General features: G+C 39.0%; 1 protein-coding gene across 2 annotated transcripts in view; it reads right to left on the bottom strand.

The window, feature by feature from the left end:
- TRIO (trio Rho guanine nucleotide exchange factor) overlaps positions 1-24,483 on the bottom strand; it is a 257,022-nt gene that overhangs the window by 122,320 nt on the left and 110,219 nt on the right. For both annotated transcript variants that reach the window (XM_075084262.1, XM_075084261.1), the window contains exons 10-13: positions 17,641-17,763; positions 11,453-11,644; positions 1,635-1,804; positions 542-716 (exon numbers count right to left, since the gene is read on the bottom strand). In XM_075084262.1, coding sequence (XP_074940363.1) covers positions 542-716; positions 1,635-1,804; positions 11,453-11,644; positions 17,641-17,763 — 660 coding nt within the window. The remainder of the gene's footprint in view (positions 1-541; positions 717-1,634; positions 1,805-11,452; positions 11,645-17,640; positions 17,764-24,483) is intronic.

The following is a 24,483-nucleotide window of genomic DNA, read 5'->3' on the forward strand; positions in this document are numbered from 1 at the left end:
TATTAAAAAAACAAAAGAAAAAAGAAACAGACCCAAAAATACAGGAAAAGAGCCCATACAACATCCCTGAATATTAAAACAGAATTCCAAAATTTGTAGCTGTCAATTGAAAAAAGACTGCGGAATTGGAAAAAAAAAAAAATAAAAACAAGAGTGGTGTTACTACAAAGCAACAGTTTAGAGGGTTTGTACTGAACCATCTTGCAAGTCTTATTCATAGTAACTGTAAGCATACTAGTTTTATCAAGGTAGCTTGATATTCAGGTCAAACTTACCAGATGAAGCAACTGGTACACGGTGATTTTACAAAACGCTTGCTTAAAGACACACTGGGAGCCAATCAGAGCTGGAGTTACTATCAGAAAGCTCAGCTTTGCACTCTCCTGACACTTTCACTTACAAGACAAAAGTCTTAGTTCAGGTAAGCACTAAGTCTATCAGTCATCTGAGCCACATGCCAATGCAACTACACAACCACCTCGGCATAAACATTCCTACACGAGAGAAGAAATGAAGTGCAACTCCAAGAGCAGACACTCACATCTATTGCATCTCTTTCAAATATGCGAAGCTGCAGAAACAGCTCAAGCTTGATCTTGCGTTCTTGAAAAAGCTCCTCCATCTGAGACTGGGCCTCATCCAGCTGCTGCAGGACTGTCTCTATGTGGTTGATCGAGCTGTTATGGGGGGTCTTGTTACTAGAAATGGCAGAATCCCTATTCAAAGCAGAGAGAGGGGAAGGGGAGATGGGGAGGAAGAAAAGTATTATTAAGAAAAAAAGCCACATACAATTTTGATGCCATACATGACCACAAAATGTACGACTGTCTCAGATAAGGTCGGTGCAAGTCATATTACATGAAAGCTAAGTCTGTACATCTTTGTTACTAAAAGTCCAAATTACGTTTTAGTACTTCAAAAAGCATTAGAAAATTAGATTACTTTCATTTTTTTTCACTAATTCAACATTTAGGGACATTCTTTTTACAGGAACAAAAAAAATTGAAAACCAGAGACAAACCCTTGAATTGTGGAAAGGAAGTGGCATATGTTAACTGCTTTACTTAACCTTCCTGGCAATGAAAAAAAAACCACCCAAATTTAGATGATGTTAATCGAAAAAAATATTTATTCTTTTACTTTAGTATAAAACCTACAAATTCATATTTGATAACACCAACTCCTGCATCAAGGGGACATGCACCAGTGCAGCTGGGGCCCAAGTTTATTCAGATTGTTACTGAACGAAATGGACAGCAAACTTATATTAAAATTACTTATTAATCTGCAAAACAATTTCAAGTGTCTATTTATAAAAAGGCTGCTGCTCAGAACTCAAAACGCTGTGGAGCCCTGCATGTCAGACTACAAAGACATACAATTGCTCCTACCACAAAGGTAGCTTATGTAAACAAAATCTCCTTCTTGTGGAGGTAGTGTTTATAAGCTCAGCTTCCTGTAAACAGAGGGTTAGAGATCATCAGTACAGCATGAAACATCATTGTACTCCTAATATTTACAGGTTTTATTTATAGGTCGTATCTTCTAGTCACCATCTCTATCCTCAGAACAGAAAGAGCTTCACAAAATATCAGATGCACACCAGAAGAAGTTGAAGTAAAAATATGTTTTACCTTAGTTGCTGTATAAGATCTTCACCTTCTTTTATGACATTGACTGTAACCTGCAGAGTGGTCTGTTGTTGTTGACCAAAACGTTTAATCAGGTCTTGGACAGCCTCCACAGACTCAGCATAGACATCATCAAGCAGTTCTTTCTGTAACTCTTCAAGCCATGTCCACAGCTAAAAGAGACGGGGGGAAAATAATAATAATAATAATAATAAAGAAATGTAAGCCCCAGGATCAGGCAGTCACCATTCCAAATCAACCTCCCTGGACAAGAGAAAACAGACTGAGGTGGTGAGGAGAAACAGGATTTGTTTCTCTTCATAGAAAAATCCCATCCTCAATTTAGTGAAAACGAGCCTTTGTTTCAAATAAGGTTTTCGCTTCTTGGAAATACCAGGAAAGCTTTATCCGTGTTGCTAAGTCACCCTTTCTTTCCCATTTTCCTTCTACAGTACTGAGCTTATCCGATTGAGCAGCACAGAGTTCATAGCGAGAATCCCATCTGCAGCTCTGCGAGAGAGTCCCTGGGAGGGAAATGCTATGGTAACACTCCCTGAGAGAAGGGAGGAAGGAAGGAAGGAAGGAAGGGAGATGTATTGTAGCCACCATCAAATTTACACTGCCAGGCTGACACATGCATACAGATAACATAACACTTTTCAGTGGCCTTCAAAAAAAGGGAAAAGAAGAGGGCATTTCAGAAAACAAAATACAGAGAGAAATCAAATGCGAGGAGTTATTTTTCTATCATGTTCCCCACAGTTGTGCTGTTTACCCTCTTGATCTCAGTTTCATACTATTACAACGGAAGTTGTCACAAGTAATTCCAGCAGTTAACTCAACATTTTCCCCATCTACTTAGCATGTGCATGTATTCCTGTTCAGAACTGCCCACACATTGCAGCTTATGGAAAAATCTGTGGATACATGCTAGCTAGGTATCGCTACTGGTCACTTGAACCCTACTGTGTTCATTTCCACAATTTCATGAGGCAAGCTGTTGCATCCTACGCTCCGTGTGAAAATTGTTCACCAACAAACCATCAGCCATCTATTGTGCAACTGAAAAACCACTGTTGGTAGAGAGGGAGCATGGCTGTCTGCTGCAGCACTCCTGTGAGCAGCACTAACAGCACAACAAAACAGCTACTCTCACAGGAAGCATTCAAACTGGGTCCCTCCTCTCTATTTTAACATCACATCCCAAACCCTGCAATTCTAAGAAGAAGGATTAGAGTTTGGTTTTTATCCTGGAAGAATAACTCTGTTCTGATTGAAAGTATTAAGATCTTTTGACTACATTTTAAACTCTGCCTTTATACATTTTAGATACATAAACAGGCTTTACTAATTTTGAACCTAATTAAAGGGTTAACATAGTTAAAATACACAGTAAGCAAACTGGCTCAATTTCAAATGACAGAAAAACAAATGTTTATTTCTTTGCTTAACATTTTCTACACAAATACCCATTTCATGCTGCTGTTACTATAATGTTCTGATCATAAAGGTTTTCTAACTACCAATGGATCTACATTAAGACAGAAAATTCAATGAAGGATTCTAGATCTTGATTAATCGGTTCCTCTGAAGCTTTACATTAAAGCCAAATGCTAGTTTTTATATCTTAGAGGCTTATATGCCTCCTGAGGTAGGTTTTCAATTAACCAAGCTATGGGCTAAGTTTTCACAAATTGGGAATAATTAATGACATTTCACCAGACTCTTCTACAAATCTACTACACACACACCCCCAAAACGGAACTGCCTATTCATATACACTGTGTTATTCTGACTACTCAGGCTTCTAAGACAATGCCTGTCACAGCTTTGAATGCAACTCCATACTCATAAACATCACAAGCTCAAGCCACAGCAGTCTTTCTTATTAAAAGGAGCACAAATCAATAGAACTTAGCAAGTGGGTCAAAAGCACTCGTCAACATTCATTCCAGCATAACCCAATGCAGCATCCAAATTTTTTTTTTTCAAGTGCATACTTAGGAATGCAAATTTCACTTCAAGACAAATGAAACTTAAGAGCAAGAAGCCTGACAATACAACCTGAAACCTTTACTCAGTTCTCAACACCCAGTGGACATGTATTTATTCCTCTCGGTTTAAGAAGCTTATGTCTGAACCATATAATAGGATACCGTGTTAGAGACCCTCCAAGCGACCTGGTGTGTACAGGAAACCCGTGAAGCTTGCTACTGTGCAAACATATTCATTGGAGAGTAACACTTTGTTGTTGACTGCAGATATCATGCATTCAGTGCTAGTTGGAAGAGCTGTACCTCACGCTTATTGCACTATCTATAACAGGCCCAATTTTCAGAGATGTTTATTACAGACAAACTGGAATTAAAACCATTTTGAGTCTCCTGAACTATACCAAGTTTGCCCCTTGGCTCCCTTACAAGCACCTGCACTGTGGCTGAAGGCAAGTCTAAGAATCACTTCCATCTTTTCCAATATGTATTTTGCAGCTGGGTTGTGTCACACCTGTAGAGGGACATCTCACCTCTGCATTTCTTATTCTTCACATATGCTTCAGCCACTTCTGTACCTGGGTGGAGAGGGTGTGGTAGGAGCAACAAAACTTTTAAGTGTTGAGCTGGTGATGTTACTGTGCATGCAAATACTCCCCTTAAAGCTCACCCTGGATGCTGGAGACCGAGCCGACACAGAACAAGCAACACTCTTCCTTCTGCATAGCTAGTTCAAAGCAACACCACCTGCCTAGAGCAGAAAGACATGGGCGCTAGCACAACAGAGTGCTGTGCCGACTGACTTACTGCCTGGTCAGCATGGCATGACTGTAAACATGGTATCTGGTCCCCAAGGGACCAAAGGGCTCAAAAACACCCTGCGTTTGCCTACTTCATTAGCTGCATCACCCACTGCTTGGGCAGGAAAAACATTTTACAAATGTGCAGAAAGAGAAGGATAGTAATTAATATGCATTACTTGTCTAGCTGCGATTCATACCCTGTTGAAAGTGGAACAATTTAAGCCATTTCTGAAGTGACTAAACAGCTCTGACACTTCATAGCAAAAGTTACTCTAACACATTACCAAATAAGCTTTTTACACTTTTCTGCTAAGTAAGTTTCTGACAAACAGCTTCCCTCAAAATAATCTTGCAGTTTATACACAAGGTTAGAATAAAGCCAGAGATGAACAAAACTGCCAGGTTATTAAAGCTGGATAGAAATTCATGCAATTTACTGAGAGAAGCTTAATTCATAACAGGTGGCAATAGCCAGCTGGCTTGTATACAGCTTTAAAACCAGAATGAGCACTGGTTATACTGGAAATCACATGAATTACCTTGTTTCCCAATACAAAATTAAGGATGAAGACAGTACAAAATTGCACAGCAAAGCCAAAAGAGAGCAATCAGTTTACAGTGAGGGGTGAACAGAGACTGGAGCTTACCCATACATGTTCAGCAGTGCAGAACTACAGATTTTATAGTGCAATGATTTTCTGAGGTAACACATTACTCCATAAAAGAGAGCTTGGCAACAAAAATCCGGTGGGGAAGAAAAACCAAAACAAACTTGTCATTAAAAAACTATTAACTTTCTCTCAGTGTGAACTTTTGGGCAACTTCCAGGCATGTTTTTTTCTATTCCCTGTAAAACAAGGAGCACAAAGATCCTTAAACAAACCACCAAGTCCTGTGACCTCAGTAAGAGCTTTATCCAGTGGCAAGACGGCTCCAACATACAGTGAGCAAAACATATAAGAGCCTCTTTCTGTAACTGGACTGAGTTATTTCTCTTTTCATCTGCTCTTCACGTCTTATCAGAATTAAAATTGAGAGGAAAACCAAATCCTGAATCCTTGACAGGCAAATTTTTCCCCAACAGATTTTTTTTCTTGATCTAAATATAGCACAGACTAAGAAACATCTGCTTGAATAAGCCTGCATCCTGTGCTACCTCTTTCCTAAGTTCTTGGGAGCATGCCATTAGTCACTGAGATGGTATTATTTTAATTGTCTGCAACATCCTGGAAGTTTCAGTATTTCCATCACGGGCCTCTATCCATTTAAGTCTCATCCCTGCAATCTCCTGAAAGACTGCAACTAAATAAGACCCTACAGTATTTTGCCAAATATAATCACAGGACAATTATGTTTAGTAAATACCTTCCCAAGTGCACAGAGTTACTTTAATAGGGTAAAATATCTGGCACTTTCTTTTTGACTTTATTTTCATTTTTATAATAATGGCTTTTGGATATTAAGTCAGCCTTTTCAGCAGGGTACGGCAAAGGCAGGCACACAGTTTCTGTGTTCAAAAACTGCCAATTCCTCTTTTCTGCCCCTGCCCCCCAGCACAATGCTGCAGTATGTGTATCACCACAGGCACAAGTTGTTGAAGAAGCTATTAGTTGTACAGGGCCAAATGTTGCAGTAGTATTCCCTAACAAGTGTATCTGGGCAAAGGAGGGGGCTGATTTATGTCTGTCTGTCTGTCTGCCTGTAAGCTCTGGCTTTCAGGACATGCAGTGGACAAAAACCGCATGTTTTTAAACACAAATTTTTAAGATGTTAAATCCCCATGAGCTTGTCTTCCAGGGTCTTCCAGTGACATTTAAGATACTAAATGCATGCATATTTCTTGAAAATTAGGTTTAATTATCTTAAAATCTTCAAATATCCCTATCTATTCTATAGTTATAATAGAGTCAATTTCCTATTCAGAATAAATTAATCCTTGAAGCAAAATCAAATTTCTCACATCTTCCTAAAATGACATCAACTACTAGTTGAGTACTACTAGTACTCTGTTAGCATTCATCCCATTTCTTAACTGAACAAGAAAAAAAATGTCTATACCATAGCTTCACACAGCTTAAAGGCCTATTTCTGCCTCACTTCCCTCAATCACTTCGTGCTATTTCAGTATAGCTACCACTATAGAAAAACTCACAAGAAAAAAAATCTGTGCTGGGTAACTGATTTCCAGTCCTACCAAACCAGTAAACCACAAGACACTTTAGTGTGCTGCCACTAAATGTGTTTCTCTTATTTCTTCCTAAATCTTTCTCAGATTTGAAAACTGTCCTCCTCAACCCTCAGATTCCAGATGACCAGCATATCAAAGTACTGACCAGAGACTGCACTTCATATATTTTGCCAGGCCCGTCACACTAAGCACTGCTGTGCTATGATGACATGATAAAAATATTCGAGATGCACAAAAGCCCAAGCGACAGAACCTTCACACCTCGATCGGGGCATCCAAAAGCTGCTCTGCTTCCTGGAAAGGGCACACAGAGGAGAGAGCAGCCTTATTATGACATCCATGTTTATGCTGCAGACCCCCAGCACAGAAGACTCATACTCAGCAGTGACAGGCAACCAGAAAAGCAGGTCTGTCACCTCAGGGTCCACCCTGGGATGAAACAGATGAAAGGCTGAGCAGATGGACACCCTTCCCTACAGGAAAACGCAAAGAAGAGCATATATCTGACAGCAAATGTGAGACAAAGTGAGACCATTATCAACCAGTTTTTTCCAAATACACATGCCTCATAGCTAGATAGGAATAAATCAGCAGCATTATGGCTAGAGCAAGGTCTCCTCAGCCTTCCCATGCACTGACACGCTCAAAACAATGCCACCTTCCTTCAACAGGTTGCACAGACTACCATTTCATTACTTTTCACATAAAAAACCTTGCTGTTTCTGAACAAATCTCAGCCAGTTCCACTTCCTTTTTCTTTCTTTCAACCTCAGTCTATTCTGGTGTAGAGTTTAGTTTGCGTAAGACAAAAAAAAAAAAGAAGAGAGACATCTAGTAACACCATTAAGCATATTGTGTATACATAAAAAGCGCTCTGAGCTATTTTATCATCAGCTTGCCAGAATACACACAAAAGGTTATATGCAAAAAGCCAACAGGCTCCTAAGAGATCATTCTCTTCCACATACATTCAGCCCTGATCTGTATTCCCACACTTGACTCCAGTTAGGAAAATAGCTGTTGTTCAACTTTGGCACTACTACAAACACCTGGCTTGGCCAGGATTTCAGTCTTCCCACTCGGATGCTGAGGGAACCATTTCAGAGAATGCATGTATGCGTATGGAAGAACTGGAATTCACACCAAAACCCTGTTCATCTCTACTTGGTGACAGATCTCACAGCAAAGACTACGATGACTCTTGCTCCTCTATTTTGTACACAACCTTTTATAATAACTGTTTATTTAGGAAGTGTATCTTATCTGTGCGATTTTCTTCTCACCTTGTTCCTTCCCCATATTATTAAATGTCAAAAGGCACAAAAGCCATAAGGGATTCACTGTCTTGCAATGGTCAACCGTTTCAGATGTTCAGTTGCATTTTGTCCATCCTCAGGCAGGGAACATGCCAGGCCACAGTACTTTCAATGCGAAGATTCTGATAGGGATATTTATGGTCCCAAACACTTTTAAAGCTTGCCAGTGCACAGCTTAACTTCAGTACCTCATTTACTAAAAAGATTGGTTTACAGATTGGAATTTTGCACTGTTTGCATGGGAATTAAAAATCAATATTCACAACTTTTCCAACTTAAAACTAGTAATAACATAACAGCATAGAATCACAATTTATATATATAGCAAGCAACTGATTTTCTTGGATCACCATTAAGCAAAATGAGTAATGGCGATACTGTTACATAACATCATATTTCTGGCTTCCCTGACCACATCCTTTATTCCCCCCAATGGGAAATGTGGTCTACTGAGGTTAGTTTATGAGGAGTCTGAGAATTTATATGTTGTTTTCTGATGTCTGTAAGGGAGCTCTACCAGCCTGTAGTCAGTCACCTAGCTACAGAACTTCCGCAGATGTTACGGACAGGCAGCATTTCCAACATGCATCGTAACAGGCTGCTGCACACATACTACACATCTGCTTTGTGCACAGGTATAGCAAAGGTCTGTTACTTTTAGGATGTCTCAAGCTGACCCATTGCTTTTGTGGAAAGCATGCGGCTTCTGAAAGCAGAAACTGACTTACCAAGTATGAACAGCGTAACAGTACTGTGCAGACACTGCAGGGCTGATGCTTCCCAGGAAAGCTGGGGAAAGCTGCAGGCAAATTCTGTGTTAAGGATAAAGGTTATCTAAAGCTACAGGGTAGAAGTAGTATTGGAATGCTCTCATCCAGATAAGCAGCATTCATTGGACATTAAGTATTTCTGGGGAAAAGAATAAAACACAACAAAACACCCTACTTCAAAAAATCAAGGGATTGGATGGATATTGGAGCCAGATTTCAAATCCTCAGAACAGCCAACAACTCAGATTACCAGCTTTTCTGAGCTCTGTGGCTTCCTCCAAACTGTCACACACAAACGGTGTTTTTATTCTTCATGCCTATTTTTTAGACCACAAAAACACAGGAGAGAGAAGAAACAAAATTCACCCTGAATACTTGAAGGGTAAAACACATTGGTGGTGCTTTGCTTTGATGTGTTTAGGTTTTTTTTTTTGTTTGTTTGTTTTTGTTTGTTTGTTTTTGGTTTTTTTTTGTTTGTTTTTTTTTAACAACTGAAACTTCTCTTTTTAGTTCAACAACTACCATGTTATCCTACTACTTGAAATCCTCTTTTCACCAGCTAAGCATGCACATTTATTTCTTCACACCACTATACAGCAGAAAGGCTATGTGCCTACAGGTACACACTAATTTATTCAGTGACTTTCCACATCCTGCAGGAGAAATGCAATTCTCCTGCCAACAAAGCATGGATGACTTTCAGGTTTAGGGCATTTTTATCTTCCATCTGCTTTGTTATGCCTTCTCAGCACTCCACGTGCATGTTTGATAACAAACAACACGCTCTTGAAAACAGATCAGAATACAGAAAGCACACGACAGCTTTGAGCTTGCAATTTCTTTGCACCGTAACCAAAGGACTAGTCTACTAAATATGAACCACCTGCCTCACACTCACCTATATTTTTAATTAGCATGCAAATAAAAAAATAGTCTTGCTTACATAAATAAGAACTCTTTTTAATTTTCCTTGCTTTATTAGGTATAGAGGTCAGCCACATGACAAAAACAAAACAAACAGTATCAACATGTGCACATCAGCCACAGTACCTTTTGCCCAAAGTTTGCTGCAAAGAGGCTGCCATAGGAACAGCTGTGTACGCTTACAGGGTCACAATAATATCCATTTTCCCAAAGAAATAAATCAAGATACAAAATATCTTTTTTTTTTTTTCCCAATAAAACATTATTATCCAGGGGAGCAGTGGCAACATTCCAGCACATCTGGATCAGCCTCCCAGAATTACTCAACAGTGACTCATAGATCAGTCTGCCTTTCGGGTTTTTTTTTATTTTTTAAAGCCCTTTCCTTGCAAATCCTTTTACAGTATCCGTCTTTCATCACTACAGCCAACTGTATCCATTTAAATACCATTCCAGCTGCTCTTCTTGATGCTAAGAAAAACAGAAAATTAAAAAATTTGTAGAAACAATTAACATGTTTCAGCAGCTGACTGCTCCTGTGCTTAACAAAAGGTAATGGAACAGCGCTATATATTTAAGGAAAGTGAAACAAAAAAGTTGCCCCCTAAGAATAGCTTACGATACAGCATTTACGTTCTGTATAAACAAGAAGAGTCCTGGGAGAATATCAGCAAGGAACCATCGAACAGAAAACTGGTGGGGGAGCTATGTACTCGTGTCTAGAGCTAAGAAGTAATTCAATCCTGACCTCCTTGAAAGACCAACTGCCTTGTGCATTTGTTTCCAGTGCAAAGCAGATGTTTCACACACAAACTCCCACCCCTATCCTCTACAAGGGTTTGCTGAAAAAGCTACTTTGAATACCGTACTTCCCCACTGAACAGACCATTTCTTGATGTAGGGTGAAGTGAAGGAAGACACGTACTCTGACATGCTGTAATGCAGAAGCCTTTCATATTTTCACCTAGTTTGAGTAGTGAGAAGATTTAACATGAGCTCTAAACAGAAACCAAGCCATCTATGGTTGTCCAAATTTGCCACTGCTCTTAACTAAAACCCCTTGCTGAAGTCCTTATTCTTGTTATAGCGTATTCCACCCTCTCCCATGAGCCTATGAATTCATATGATCTGTGTTCTGAATTGGAGCAGAAAACTGACCTGGCTGAAAATTAAGTGCATTTGGCTAAGTTTTCTTTTTCCTGGTGTATCAGTTCAACCTTCAAAAGAGACTAAAGATTGCAACCATGAGGCAAATCACTGTCATTATCAGATAAGCTCTTTAGGTTGTGGAGAACCATCGTTATACAAGATCAAAATGCAATGTATAAAACAGGAAAAGAAAACAAAGTGCCTCAGGGCAGCAGGTTGCCTTAAGTAGCCTTGTGCTTCTGCCACGCATTTCAGTCTCCTGAACTGTGTCAGTCTAACCATGTGTCTGAAAGATCAGTTAACTGCATTGGAGAGCTGGTTGGATTAAAAAAAAAAAAAAAAAAAAAAGGAGCAGAGTATCTCCCCCTGCAATGCTGTCTTTTAGCTGTATCAGCTCCCTGATCTGACCCTCCCACCTTCCCCATGACTGAACAAGGATGTGTACTTGCACAACGAAGGAGGTAGAAGCTGCTTGTGAAAGTAATGAAAGTAAAAATAAAAATCCATAAACAAAACCACCACCCTAGCCCAGCCCCAATCCACAGTGAGCTGCAAATCAAAACTCATCGAACAACAGCAGTTCATGGCTTACTATGGCAAGGTTCTAACAATGAAAGCAATATTGGACAGTATCACTTTTAAGGCTTAAAGTTATGACCATGGCTTAGCAGCAGTTTTACCTCTTTCACATGAGTGTGAAAGGACACAGACATGTCCAGCAGGATCTTGCGTTGCTCCACACGCCTAACGAAATCTTGTATCCGGTCTTCGAGCTGATGGGCAGCTTGATAAATTTCCTCTGGGTCACACTCCCCAGTCTGAGCAAGCTGTTCAGCTGCTTCTAGGAGCTTATCTGCATTGGTATACGTGTTCTGTAGAGAAATAAGTTATTTTCACAGGATTAAATGAAAGAAAATTCAGTCAGTATATTCTGAAGCCACTCAAGTAATGAAAACAGAAAGCCAAAAAGGCCCTTGGAATGTATTTTTCTTTTATCTTCAGTAAGGTTAAATTCTAGTAACTTTATTTTTTTTTTTTTTATTTCTAGACACTTTTTCATTTAACTGTGAATAAATTCATTCCTTAGCTCCTTTTTTATGTCTATTCAAACATCTCCTCAATCTAGAACTTGGGAGCCTATTTATTCTTCCTTGGAATTAGTATTTTATATTTACAGCTACATTAAAGATCAGCCTAAATTAAATGGCTAATTACTCGCAAAGTGGCCTATTTCAACACTGGAAAAATCACTACAGTCAAGGCCAGAAGACTTTTGAAATGTGTATTATTAAAGGTAACGAAGTCCTAGCTGCTGGTAGAGATGCTTGGCAGCAAATAGACACATCCAGCAGGAAAGTGGAAAGTGACCAGGCACAGGAGGAGAAAATTTCTCTCAATTCTTACAGAAGCGAGGTATCCAAAATTCATGTGTCATATGGATTACCATTTGTGAAACCGCAGCAACAGAACAAGCTTTAGAAGTTGGCTATGCCCCAGCATCGGAGGGGAATACTGTCCCAATATGTCACAGGATTAACAACGGCAGATCAACTGTCCCTGGATCACCACAGAAAGCAGAATGGCAGAAGTCTGGTACCTGATGCGCTGAGACCACTATGGTCAAGAGAAGAGAGAGATGTTTAACAACTCTTAAAGCTTAGAACTTGCAGCCTGCATCTATATCTTTCTCATTAATTAAAAAAAGGACTGATTCCAAACATTTGCTATGATTTGGGTGCTCTTTTTGAGCCTAATTTTATGTTTTCCTGCCTTAGAACGGTTCTTAAAACAGACTCATCAAGAAAGCACACAAGGATGTTAACCTCTAGAGACAGACTGAAACCAAGTCTATACTGAAGAAGTTTTGCTTATGTCACCACATCAGGTCTCCTTATAAGTTTGCACCACAGACTATTAAAAAAAAAATTCTTGACAACATAAACTACACCTTTCTCTTTTCTTGTCCGCCCTTCCATCTTCTCCCAACCACAGTTACATCAGGTAAAAACACTGCTTGCCAAGATAAATTAAGGCGACGCAAATGTGCTTTTCATTGCCATAAATATAGTGTCACTCCTCTAATTAACATTATAATATCCACAAAAGTTAAATCTGAGCCCAGCCCTAAAACTGCACTGAGGGGCAGGAAATAAGAGCTCTCCTCCAGGGTCTCAAGCAAATTACTAGGCAAGCCCAGGACAGATTACATGACTCAGTGCAGCTTTCATATATTTGCGGGGAGTTCCCCCTTCATTTATTAAAATCTTTTTATGGAAGGAATTCAACCCATGCTGCTCCTTGATTTTGACTTATGTGCCTCTTAGCCCTTCCTTAACCTTCAGCTTTTTAATTGCTTGGAGAGGTAGAGAACTCCTCCCCAGTTTCCCTGGGAAAGCCTGCAGAGACGAACATAAGCCTACCCTTTTCAGCAGTGAGTGCGCTATGCAACACTCCAGATCACTGGCTCAAGTCGTATTGGCCCAGAACACACTCTGATGCGTGCTTTGGTGTTTTGACTTCTACGGTCGCAGCTCACACGTGTTCAAGGGGCAAGGCTTAAGAGCCTTAAGGCACTCCTTGAACAACAACTACTTCATCAACCCAGAGAGCCACACCCAGCTGCAGATGGCTGAAACAGAGGTTTCCCATTTTAATGAAAACTTTATCTCACATGTGAAGCATTGTTTATGAATTCCAGGAGTATCTTCCATATAACACAGGCCCAGGCACATCAGACTTCTCTTTCTGTAAAGTGGATGGTGAACTGCCTGTACTTAAAAATGATCACAACCTAGGTGCTACTTCAAAAGGGGTTGCAATTCTCAAACCTTAACAGCAGACACATGCTTATCACTAAAATTTCTCTTTCAAATAGAGCCGAAATATAAATATTTATCTTGGTAGATAATAACTGCCCTTTGGAATAGAAATAGCAGCAAATAGGCATGACTTTCCCAACTCTCTGCTTACTTCTAAACAACGCTTGGAGGGGAAAAAAGTAGTAATGTGAAGATTTTGAAGATGTTGGTCCCATGGGGCAGCCACCAGTTAGAAAACAGAAGGTTAGGGAGGAAGAGCAGGAGTTCTCCCCTGAAGCTGCTTATGCCAATTTCCTAAGTTGACAAAGGAGCCTTCACAGTGACAAATCCAACAAAGGTTTTTTAACAGATTAACACTTCCTGAGCATTTCTTCACTAGAACACCCTCCCCAAATCCCAGGGGAAAACAATCAGCCTCGTAAGAGCTTTAAGAAGTCCTCTAGTCCATCCCTCTGTGCACCACAAGGCGACCATCTACACCTGAGGCTTTTATAAGCGTTCTTCTCCGAAGTGCTGGAAGACCCTCCATAATGGAGAGTTTACCACCCTCTCCAAAAACATACCATATCACTTTCCTAGTCTTCCTGTTGAGAAACCTTCTCTTCATATTCTTCAGAAAAAACAAACACCATATTTTTAGAAAGCATATAAAGTGACACATCATAGGAAAGGCAGAAGATAATTTTAGGAGACTAGTGCAGAAATGAGTACAATTGATAATAAATACAGCAACAGAATTGAGTGGAGGGATGGACTGAATTTCACACAAACTAGAATTTATTGCACTACGGAGGGGGAAGAAACACACATGGATGGAGGGAGATTAACAGAGGTATACAAATCATTAAAGGCAGAGAAAATTAAGATAGAGTACTCACTAAATACAGTGGATGCTATCATGTTTAAGCATCAAACACCACACTTAAAATAAAAAAGCAAAAGTACTTTTCATCTAAGGAGCAATTAAATTGCTTAACTCATTGCCACAGGATCTGGCATACATTCCAAGGGCATAAATGGGTTCAAAAAGTAGCTAGCCTAATTAAGGGAAGAAAAGTCCATTGGTGACTATTAAACACTGGTTCTGACGAATCCTTCAGTTACAGACATCAATTAAGCCTAGACAACTGGGAGGCAAAAGGTAACTTTTTACGCATACAGCCCCTTTTCTTTGTGCATCTGGCAATGGTCACAAGATAATGTAAGACATGGACCTTTAGTCTGATGTATTACAGCCATTCATGGGTAAAGGGAAGAACCAGTTCAAATACAGAAACTTTTTTTACAGCCTTAAAGGAGGTGGTAAGAGGTGGTGGTAGGGAAATGACAGGTATATTGAAATGAGGTTTGGAAGAATCATTCTTGTGCATCTGAGAACTGGCTCAGAACTTCATACAAAAATGCTTAGGGAAGTACAACCATACTATTGATTTGCATCCAGTGCTTCTAAGCTGAAAATCTCTGCCTGCAAGTTAATCAGTTACGCAAAATTTGGAGTACTGACACTTTGACTAAATGGTCTTTTGGATACAAAGATGATCATAGGGAGAGGGGAAAAAAAGGAAAGAAAAATGTAGAAAGTGAACCAGACAGGCTTCACATGAAAAGAGCAATACTCAATTTTTCAATAGTGGGTACAAGTTGACATGTGTATGTGTAGCATGAATGTCAAAATATCAGAATCTGGGGAGGATTATTGCCTGAGTTTTGACTAGTGTTTCTGTAGTGGTAACAAGAAGTCCCAAATGAAGAGAAACAAGCCTTCATTTCATGAGTTTTAAAGTGAATAATTTGTGAGCCCATTGCCCATTTACTCTGGAGCATCTTTTCTATTCTACACACAGCTTATTTTAACATCTCTTTGAATGCTGCTGAGGAATTGGCACCTCATTCACATTAAAAATAATGAGGGAGGAAGCAGAAGAGAAGAAAAAAGAAGTAATAATTTTAGCCTCTCTCAAAATCAGAAGTTAGCTTCGATCAGGAACATTTCAGCATTACTGTTGGCTCCCTGCATTAGATAAAATATTGCCATGACACTGACTCCGTTTGATGCCGCTTCCCCTCAACTTCTGACTAGAGCTGACTGAAAACCCCTGATTATGCCTAGAGTCCTATTAAAAAACAAGGCAACAAAACAAAGCACAAGAAAAAAAACAACAACAAAAAACCCCAAACCAAAACACAACAAAGACCTGGACCAAGCAGAAATGTAGGTAGAGAAAAAAATCAGCCAAAAGTTATTCATGCTTTAACAAGGACTGCAGATTGCTGTCTTATACTTGAACATAATCTTCCTTATAACACCAACAACAGGAATGCCTTTTGGGGCCTGCTTACATTCAGTTTTAGAGCAAGTAAGAGGAACAACTCAGAGGGTGTGCCTCTCTTGGCAGTCCTTACACATTCAAGAGTTAGAGATGAAAAAAACCCCAAACTTATTAGATCATTTTGTCCATCCCTCTGTCAGTGGAAGATGGTCCCCTGTAGTATATTTAAGTTCTTTGACCAGCCTAAGTTTTCAGTATCTCCAAAAAAAGAAATTCCACCCATCCCTTAAAGAGATAATTTTAAACTCCAGCATTCAGTTTCAGGAAGTTTTTGCAAAGTATTTGCTTTACAACTTTCTACTTTAAAGTATAATACAAATTTACAAGGTGCTTTTTTAACAGTTTACATCCCACTAACAGTTCTACACACTTCATCCCCTTTGGTTACTCAAACATTTTTTTCTTCTTTGCTCAAATAACACAGTATATAAGTATGAGATCATTCAGGTTTTGTTAAGTGTCTTACATAAACAGGTTCTTGCCTGTCTGACCCAGAAAAAGAAGTATTTCCACAGGGAAAATATTACAGAATTTACTAAAAATTAAGTATTAGCCATGCATATGGAAAATCCAGCATGTGTATATACAAAACTAACAATGCTTATTACTTTGGAAAATTTTATAGGAAATCAATATTGAGAAAGCTTCCTGATGCTATTTCAAGTCCTCAGTCACTGCAGTGCTCTAAAACCGTGATGTGATACCACACATCATTGCTGAGCTCCTGCGTGTCACTTCAGAATTTTCTAGTAATGTGCCTTCTGTTTTGGCTGAAGGACCACTGTATCAATCCTACCTTAATGAGACTTTTCTTGATGACTCTTATACACGTTTACTCTTACCAATCACGAAGACTGGACAGACAGCACATATTACTAATAGGGAGGATTCTAGCCTTCAGCTTCCCATGGGTTTTATTCACCTCATGCCCCCTTTTTGAGGCTGCTATCCAAACCAATTTCCTCTTGTTATGCTCCCTGTATTCCTTAGCATCTCTGTTTCTTTTGGCTTGGCTCTTCTGCACAGAAAAATGGGCTTAAGTTCTATCATCCATTCCACTTAAGGCTAAAACTAGAGTCTTCCTATGGAAAAAGCATTGGTATCAGTGATTCAGAACAGAGGGGGATATACAAACTCAATTGTATTTAAAGAAAAAAATAAAAAACAAAGCCAGGTTGGCCAGTTTAGTTTCTTAGGAGTCCCCCCTCTTTTCCCCCCATCAGACTGTTGTGGGGATTTGGGAGCTCCCTGAGCTTAAAGTCAGGAAGCAGGGCTTTCAATTCATCTCCAGCTCTTACAGGCTGCTCAAAGTTTAAATCCTAGAATCCCATGGAATTAAGTTACTTTAAAAGGAGAACTTTCTTCTGCAACTCAACATTTGAAAGCATGCTTTTGAAAATAAATAGTAAGTAATAAAATATTACATATTAATAAATAATAATTGATAATAAGTACTGATAAATAGTGATAATAGCAGCAGCTCTGTTGAGCTTCCAGGCTCTTACTCTCTGTAGGACTGTGGAAGTTTGTCTTTTTCTTATTACAGCTGGAACGCAAAGGAGTACAGAAATAAAAGCTTGCAACAGGAACAACACAGTCCATTCCTGGAACCGAATTTTTTGTAGTGGAGCTCCCTCTGCCCAGCCCTTCAGCGCCAGAGTAGGAATTTTTCATATACTTCCATGACAAATGTACAGTCCTTCATATGATTGTTTTTACCTGTGCAACCTCTTCAAAGTCTTCATGGCGTTTCTGCAAAGCTCTAGCCCGATGCAGGGATTTTCCCACTCCAGTATGTTTGCTAAGAAAAGCTTCTCCATGGTTTTCAATCCAATCCAACACCTGTGGTACAGAAGAGAGACACACAAAACCTCGAGTGGATGTACTGAATGTTGCAACAAAAAGGCAACTACTCAAGAAACTAAGAACCTGTAGAGGGACTGATTATAAGGGACTGCAGTACTGTTGGATTAAAACGCAGTATTGTGATTAATGTCCTTCAATGGCATCTCATCAACTTTTCTGAAGACAGTAACTAGCTCACACTAGCTGAATCATATGTTTTAAGATTGTATGTATATTTTGAAGCCTACCAAGGACAATCTCATTTCTACACATTCATCAATTTGACAGTTATCTGATCCAAATGGTTAGACTCCATGTGAGCGTCTCTCTGTAATCCATTTATACCTTCAGCTGACATTTTTCTCTAACGTAACACTAATGGAGTCTGCACATTCCCCACAATGCTAGCGAATAACACAGTGAAGTTTTATTTTAGATGAGAATTCATTCTCCTACTACATATTATTAAGTCAAGAAGAAAGATTCAGTAATAGAAGCTTTAACTAACACAATAAAATTGAGCTGAAATCATTATGAGATGAATGACAATGACTGCATTCAGAGCATATGAAGGATTTAGGCCCAATTCTGACGAAGCATCTCCTCAAAACATCAGACATAATTGAGTATTGTAAATTTTATAGCTGAAAAAGTGAGAAACAACAGACATTTTAAGGACATTAAAGCTTCTACCACAATGAATAGGCTGACAGCTTTATAAATAGTAAAAACTGTACATGTAATTAGTTGCCACCAGTTAACACAAAGGATTACTGCACACATACCAAGTTTCTGATGAGTGAATGAACAAAAACATCTGGTCTCTCTCCAAACTAATACATCTTAGCGATATCTTAATTCATTAATTCGCTTGCGTGCATACGGTATTTAATTCTTTGGAAGACAGTCAGAGTTTCAAGAATGCTGTGCAGAATTAATGACAACTGCATACAAGTGATTTTCTTAAGTCCGCTAACCATTTTTACACAGTATTTATGTAGTGGTGTGGAATACTTTGAATACTTCACCTAACATTCATCTCGAGCATTTTTGGTTGGTTGGTTTTGTTGTGGGGTTTTTTTTTTGTTGTTGTTTTTTTTGTGGGTTTTTTTTGTGTTTTGTTTTTTTTTTTTTTTAAAGACCCCAAATGTTTTCATTTTGTGTTGAATATACCTGCCAAAAGCTTGTACCTTTTATCTCCTTATCTGCTAGTGTCCTTTACCCTGATTCCTGAAGTTGGGTAATGTTTGCCTTTTTTTTTTTTTTTTTAACCCTTTTCCCATAGTGAAAGGATTTGACACTTTGCATAACTAAAGAGAAAGACCTTTTTTTTTTCCTTCTTCCAAAAGACTTCAGAACCATTCCTGCAACATCACTCACAGCTATATTCAATACACATGTAATCCCACACACTATTTCCATACAAAATATCCATGCTTTCTTTAATAGACAAAAATGAAACCATCTGGTGTGATTTTCTCATTTATCTTGACTGTTAGAATCTTTTTTGTTTTACAAACTCTCTCTTACTGGACATCTTCAAAACAACAAACAATCCCACAATGCCACATAATCAAGCCATCTCAAATCACCAACACTTATGCAATGTTTGTTTTTCCTAGTAAGTATTGCCAAAAGAATATTATTGTGGTTTAGGTCAATGTACATTTTCATTTGTTTCTTTCAAGGGAAAGTATTGATCAGAGAAGGTAGAGCGAGGAGCCAAACATGGCCTCAGTTATCCTTTAGGTTTATATTACCAATACTTCTGACTAGTTTCAGGGGACTACTCTGCTTTTCTCATTATAGAGAGAGTTAAAGAGAGACATGTTTGGATCAGAGAATTAGACTGTACTCTGGAGACTACTAACAGTTATAAGCTAACAAATGATATCAACAGCAAAATCTGTCCCAGAAAGAATGGGATGAAAAGCAGAAAGTAGCCCAGGGAGAATGATTTTTGTTCCAAATAATGCTCAGTAACTTCTCAAGAGAAGAAATTGCCATAGAAATCCAGTACACAGATCATGACATAAAGCAGTCAACTAGAGCAACATTGCTTTCTCTAAGTGGAATCAGTATGACTATAAGTCACCTTAGTGCTCAGCCTTCTTACCTTGATTCTTAACAAAACTGAGGAAGCACTCTTTCTTTGGGAATTTCACAGCATGTGAAAGCAGAGTCAAAGAGTAAAAGTTAAGGTATGATCTTGCAGTGAGAGCTTTTGCATACCACTTCGACCAAAGGACAGTATCATTAGCTGGCTCTGATATTAGCCATCTAGCAATCTAAACCAGTGCATTTTCTCCCTCTTCCTGGGAGAGGTAAGAGCTACAGAAATCATCACACCAACACGCTAAGGGCTTGCCTACTAATACTGAAAGCAGTAGTTCAGTAATACATAGGAATTCAAGAGGCTCAATACTTCTCAGTTGCTTTAATGATGCAATTAAACTCTAACTGCAGTCTCAGCAGAACCATCCTTATGCCCAATACAGCATCTAGAAAAAAAAAAGGCTGATTTTCCAATACTGAATGGAAGAAACTACTATGGAAAGATGGCTTCATCTTGACAAATTCATTGCTCATGGCTGTAGAAGACAGGTTTTGTATGTGCTGTTTGCAGAAAAAAACAATCTGATCTTTTGCAGACTCAACATGCTCATTTTCACCAGTCTCGCCCATATCATTATCCAGTCCTTGTCCCCTCCCCCCCTTAGCTACTTTCCACACACTCACTTTTCTAATCTCCACCACTTACTTGGTGCTGGCATAACATTCAGAAGGGGAAGATGGAAATCTCTGCCCTTCTAATCTTCAGCTAGTTAAAATGTGGAAGTACTCTCTCCCGAAAAGAACCATTTCACACTGGAACCACCTCCAAAACCCACAGGGGGATCACACAGTGAAATCAGTATGATTTTGACACTGAGCAAGTAGCAAGCATTCTTGGCCCGCCCTTCATTAGTCAAGGCTGAAACAAGTGGCTGTTACAACAAAAACTCAGACAGAGGCTTTGGGGCAGACAGATCAAGGAAGGAGCAGCAATACATTTATCCAGAATGGACAGAAAAGACACCCAAGGTCAACGAGGACCTAATAAACGTTGGGGGGGCGGGGGAACAAAAACCAAAACAACCTACTATAAGTATGTTTTACTAATCTCTGGCTTGCACACCATCAGGAGTGTTTTTAAGGCCCAAAAACTTTCACCAAAGGAGTGCCAGCAATATTACTCTACCACAAACATTATGTTCAATTTTGACCTTTCATGGCTTAGCCACAGAAAAACCCCACAATACTTGGACAACTGTGCTTTATTGCTTCGTACCTGAACTGTCAGAGCCAGCTTCTTTCCTTTCCTTCGGTGAAAGGCTGGCGTATTAGTTATCCACTTGGTACGCTCATTAATTCTTAAGCATTAAATTATACTTTTATTAGCATGTTTTACACTAGAGGGATTATTTTCAACAATTAAGTGCAACAGCCAATGACCTGACTTTTATTAACAAAACAAAAAAAAAAGAAAAAGAAGAAAAACCCCGCAAACACCAAAAACCCCAACACCACCCAAACACCCTTTTTTGCCATTAATATAAAAACTAACCAGGAACTAGATTTCCTGGCATGTTTCTGCTGTCTCAGCTGAAATTCAGAATTCTGTTCAGTTTAAGTCTGCCAGAGGTTTTCACATTTCAAATTTCAGATTTTCTGTAATTCACTTCTTATGTACTATCTCTTGTATTTCCTGTGCTACCTTCCTTATTACTTGCTTCAAGAAATCAGCAGATTATTCTTGATATACATAGCTAGCACCACAATGTTTTTGTTGATTTGGAAAGCTCCAGTAGAAACACTTTCCCAATCCTGAACATAGAAGACAGAAGAAAAAAAAACAAAATCAAAACAAAACCCCAACTAGTTTTCTAAGGTGAAAGTTACACAAAATTGAAGTACCAGCTCAACACAGCCAACGCCCTCCTCCAACTCAACTCTGTCACTCACTTAACACTTCCATGAACTGCTTTACTTCATTAATCCAGAAAAAAAAACTACACCAGCAGAGGGAAGAGGAGGAAATCACAGATTCATGTTGAAGGACAGTTATAGATTCATTTACAGTGCACTTGGTTGCTTGCCACTATGTGAAATTTAACTATAAATAGTGGAAGACGGCCACAGTTAGTTTATTTTGACATTAAAAAACCCACTTAACTTTATTGACAATAATTTTAAAAACGGTTTTCATGCTAGTGTCTAAATCATGCTAGATAATCTTAACTGAAATTTTTAAGGTTTGAACAAAGACTAAGAAGCCCAAGAGAACTTGCAAACGAAAACTGAAGTAGTTTAGAAAGCGGCTTTGGAGCACTACATAAACCTTTTCAGAATTGTCTTGGATATAAATTTAACCAATACCTCAAAAACTGAGTAATTTCCTGCACTGAATGGTGTCACTGATCATTCAATTAAAGAGCTAACATTTCTCAGATAAATTAGATGATCTGATAAGGTTGTTTTCTTTTGCAGGAAAAAAAGAATCCTTATTATTCAAGATCACTTTTCGCCCCAATGTATTTTCAAGGCTGAGGGCACTACAGTCTGCCAAAACAAGGCCGTTCCAGGGAAACGCCATTATATGCTTGCCATTATCTTTAAGGCATCTCCTCCTGGCTACTATTAGATTAATTTGTCTGGTATGGATGTTGAATTATCATTGTCTGACAGCATGATCTACACTGAAATGAAAGCATGAAAAGTTGTATTTCAAAAGGGAATATTAATCACCATTCACATTGTTATGTTACTTCAACTTAACTTTCAGATACTGGTGTATTTTGGGCACTGCTTTGTGAATCACAAAGAGCTATACTTCCACACGCAACATTTCAGAAGCCCCCAGCCTGGATGTGAATGGCCATTACAAGGATAAACCAAAGGACAACCCAGTCTCTGGCCATAACAACTCATGGATATTAAGGGAAGGGCTTAGGAACATGGCAAGCAGGGGCTGCATCTCTGTACGTAAGACCTAGTTTGAAATCTCAAGTGGCTGATAAAGATGTGCATTAGCACCAAAGGCTGCAATTTCAAATTGTCAAGAGGGTATCTTGATATCTTATGCAAGATCTGCCTTGCAAAGCATATAGAGAAACCAGAGGCATGAATGGGAAAGAAATTTCTCCAACCAGCAGGTAAGGCATGTACTGAATAATGAGCCTAGATGGCCAACTGGCTCATACTGAAAACTTCTAGTACACTCTGGTACACTCACAATCCACATGAATGATTTGGATAACACATTCTTCATACTGGAAGTCAAAAATAGGTAAAGATGTCTACTTCCTTGTTTTCAAACCTGTGACTGATGTTAAATGCCCCAGTTCCAGGGGCAGACGGATCTCATACATAGAAGGAAAATCCAGCTTCTTGATGAAAAACCTGGTGGTGACTCTACAATGACTTGAGTCTAATGAAGGGTTATTTGCCAACTTCAAAGAACAAGGCAGTTTCAGAGCTAACTCCTCCACTCCAAGAGCCATGACTTAGGAAGAAGTAGGAAACCAGGATTTCCTACAAACGTTTTATGACTCCCAAGATAATAAAAGCGAAGAGTAGGAACAGCACAGTAAGACTCATCATAGCATTATTTAATGAACACCTTCCCCTGGGAAATAAACTGCCTGCAGCCTGGCCTACAGGCCTGAAACCTGAATTATGTATCTGGTAAATAACCTCAGAGGATCCCTTGTCCTTGGTCACCTAAGGAGGTCCTACTTGGATTGAATTCAAACTAGAGGAAAAAGTTCCAGTATCCAATCTGCATCGGTTGGCACTAGGCTACCACTGAGAGGACCTACATTTTTCCCTACAAGAAGCTAACCACTGCATTAATTTCAGTTTCTGAAGATTCCTTATGAAGCATTTTAAGTTTAAGAGGTGATTCATTTGTGGACTGTGCTTCATCAGTTTTGACGAATGTCCTTCATTGACCATTCATGCAAGTACCAGCACTGGACTCTCCTCACTAGCTCCTATTTATGTAGTAACGTTGATAAAGACCCTCTAGGATTTATACAATGGCATACCAGTGTTTTCACTTTGGTTCTCTATGCCCTTCCTGACCGTTCATAACATTGACTCGGCTTTTTTTTTTTTTTTGTCAGCTAACAATTTTCATGTTGAAGGACAGATTCATGTTGTAGGACATCTTTCAACATCCTTTGTCACATCTGATTGTTGAGAAGTTGGATAGCTGTCTGCTTTCAATGTCTCTTTTTACATCAAAAATTCTGTAATGAAGTTTTTAATAATTTTACCTTTAGTGCTTAAGTATTTTTAAGCTGTTTTCTTTAACTTACAGGAAGAGATAGGCGCTGCGTATAGAAGAAAGTTGAGCTAACGAGATTGCGCACTCCTCCCATGGCCTGCCTGAATTAATACCTTTGTCAGCTACTGTAAATGATGGAAACCAGGTTACTTCGCTCCCAAATGCTCACATCCAGCATCATCTTGAAACAGGTGAGTATAAGAAATTTGGCTTGAAGTGCAACTCAGCTGGAAGAAGCAAGATTAGTTTAACCAAAATGTATGACTGGCTATCTAAAAACCCCATTCAGAAGCTCCTGAGTTGTGAACACCTTTCATTCTAGTGTAAAGAACATGATTGGCAAATATTGGCCATCTTTAGTTTTTTACGAAGGTGAGCTATTAAGG

The sequence above is a fragment of the Phalacrocorax aristotelis genome, chromosome 2, assembly GCF_949628215.1.
Source record: "Phalacrocorax aristotelis chromosome 2, bGulAri2.1, whole genome shotgun sequence".
In the NCBI taxonomy this organism is placed as follows: domain Eukaryota; kingdom Metazoa; phylum Chordata; class Aves; order Suliformes; family Phalacrocoracidae; genus Phalacrocorax; species Phalacrocorax aristotelis.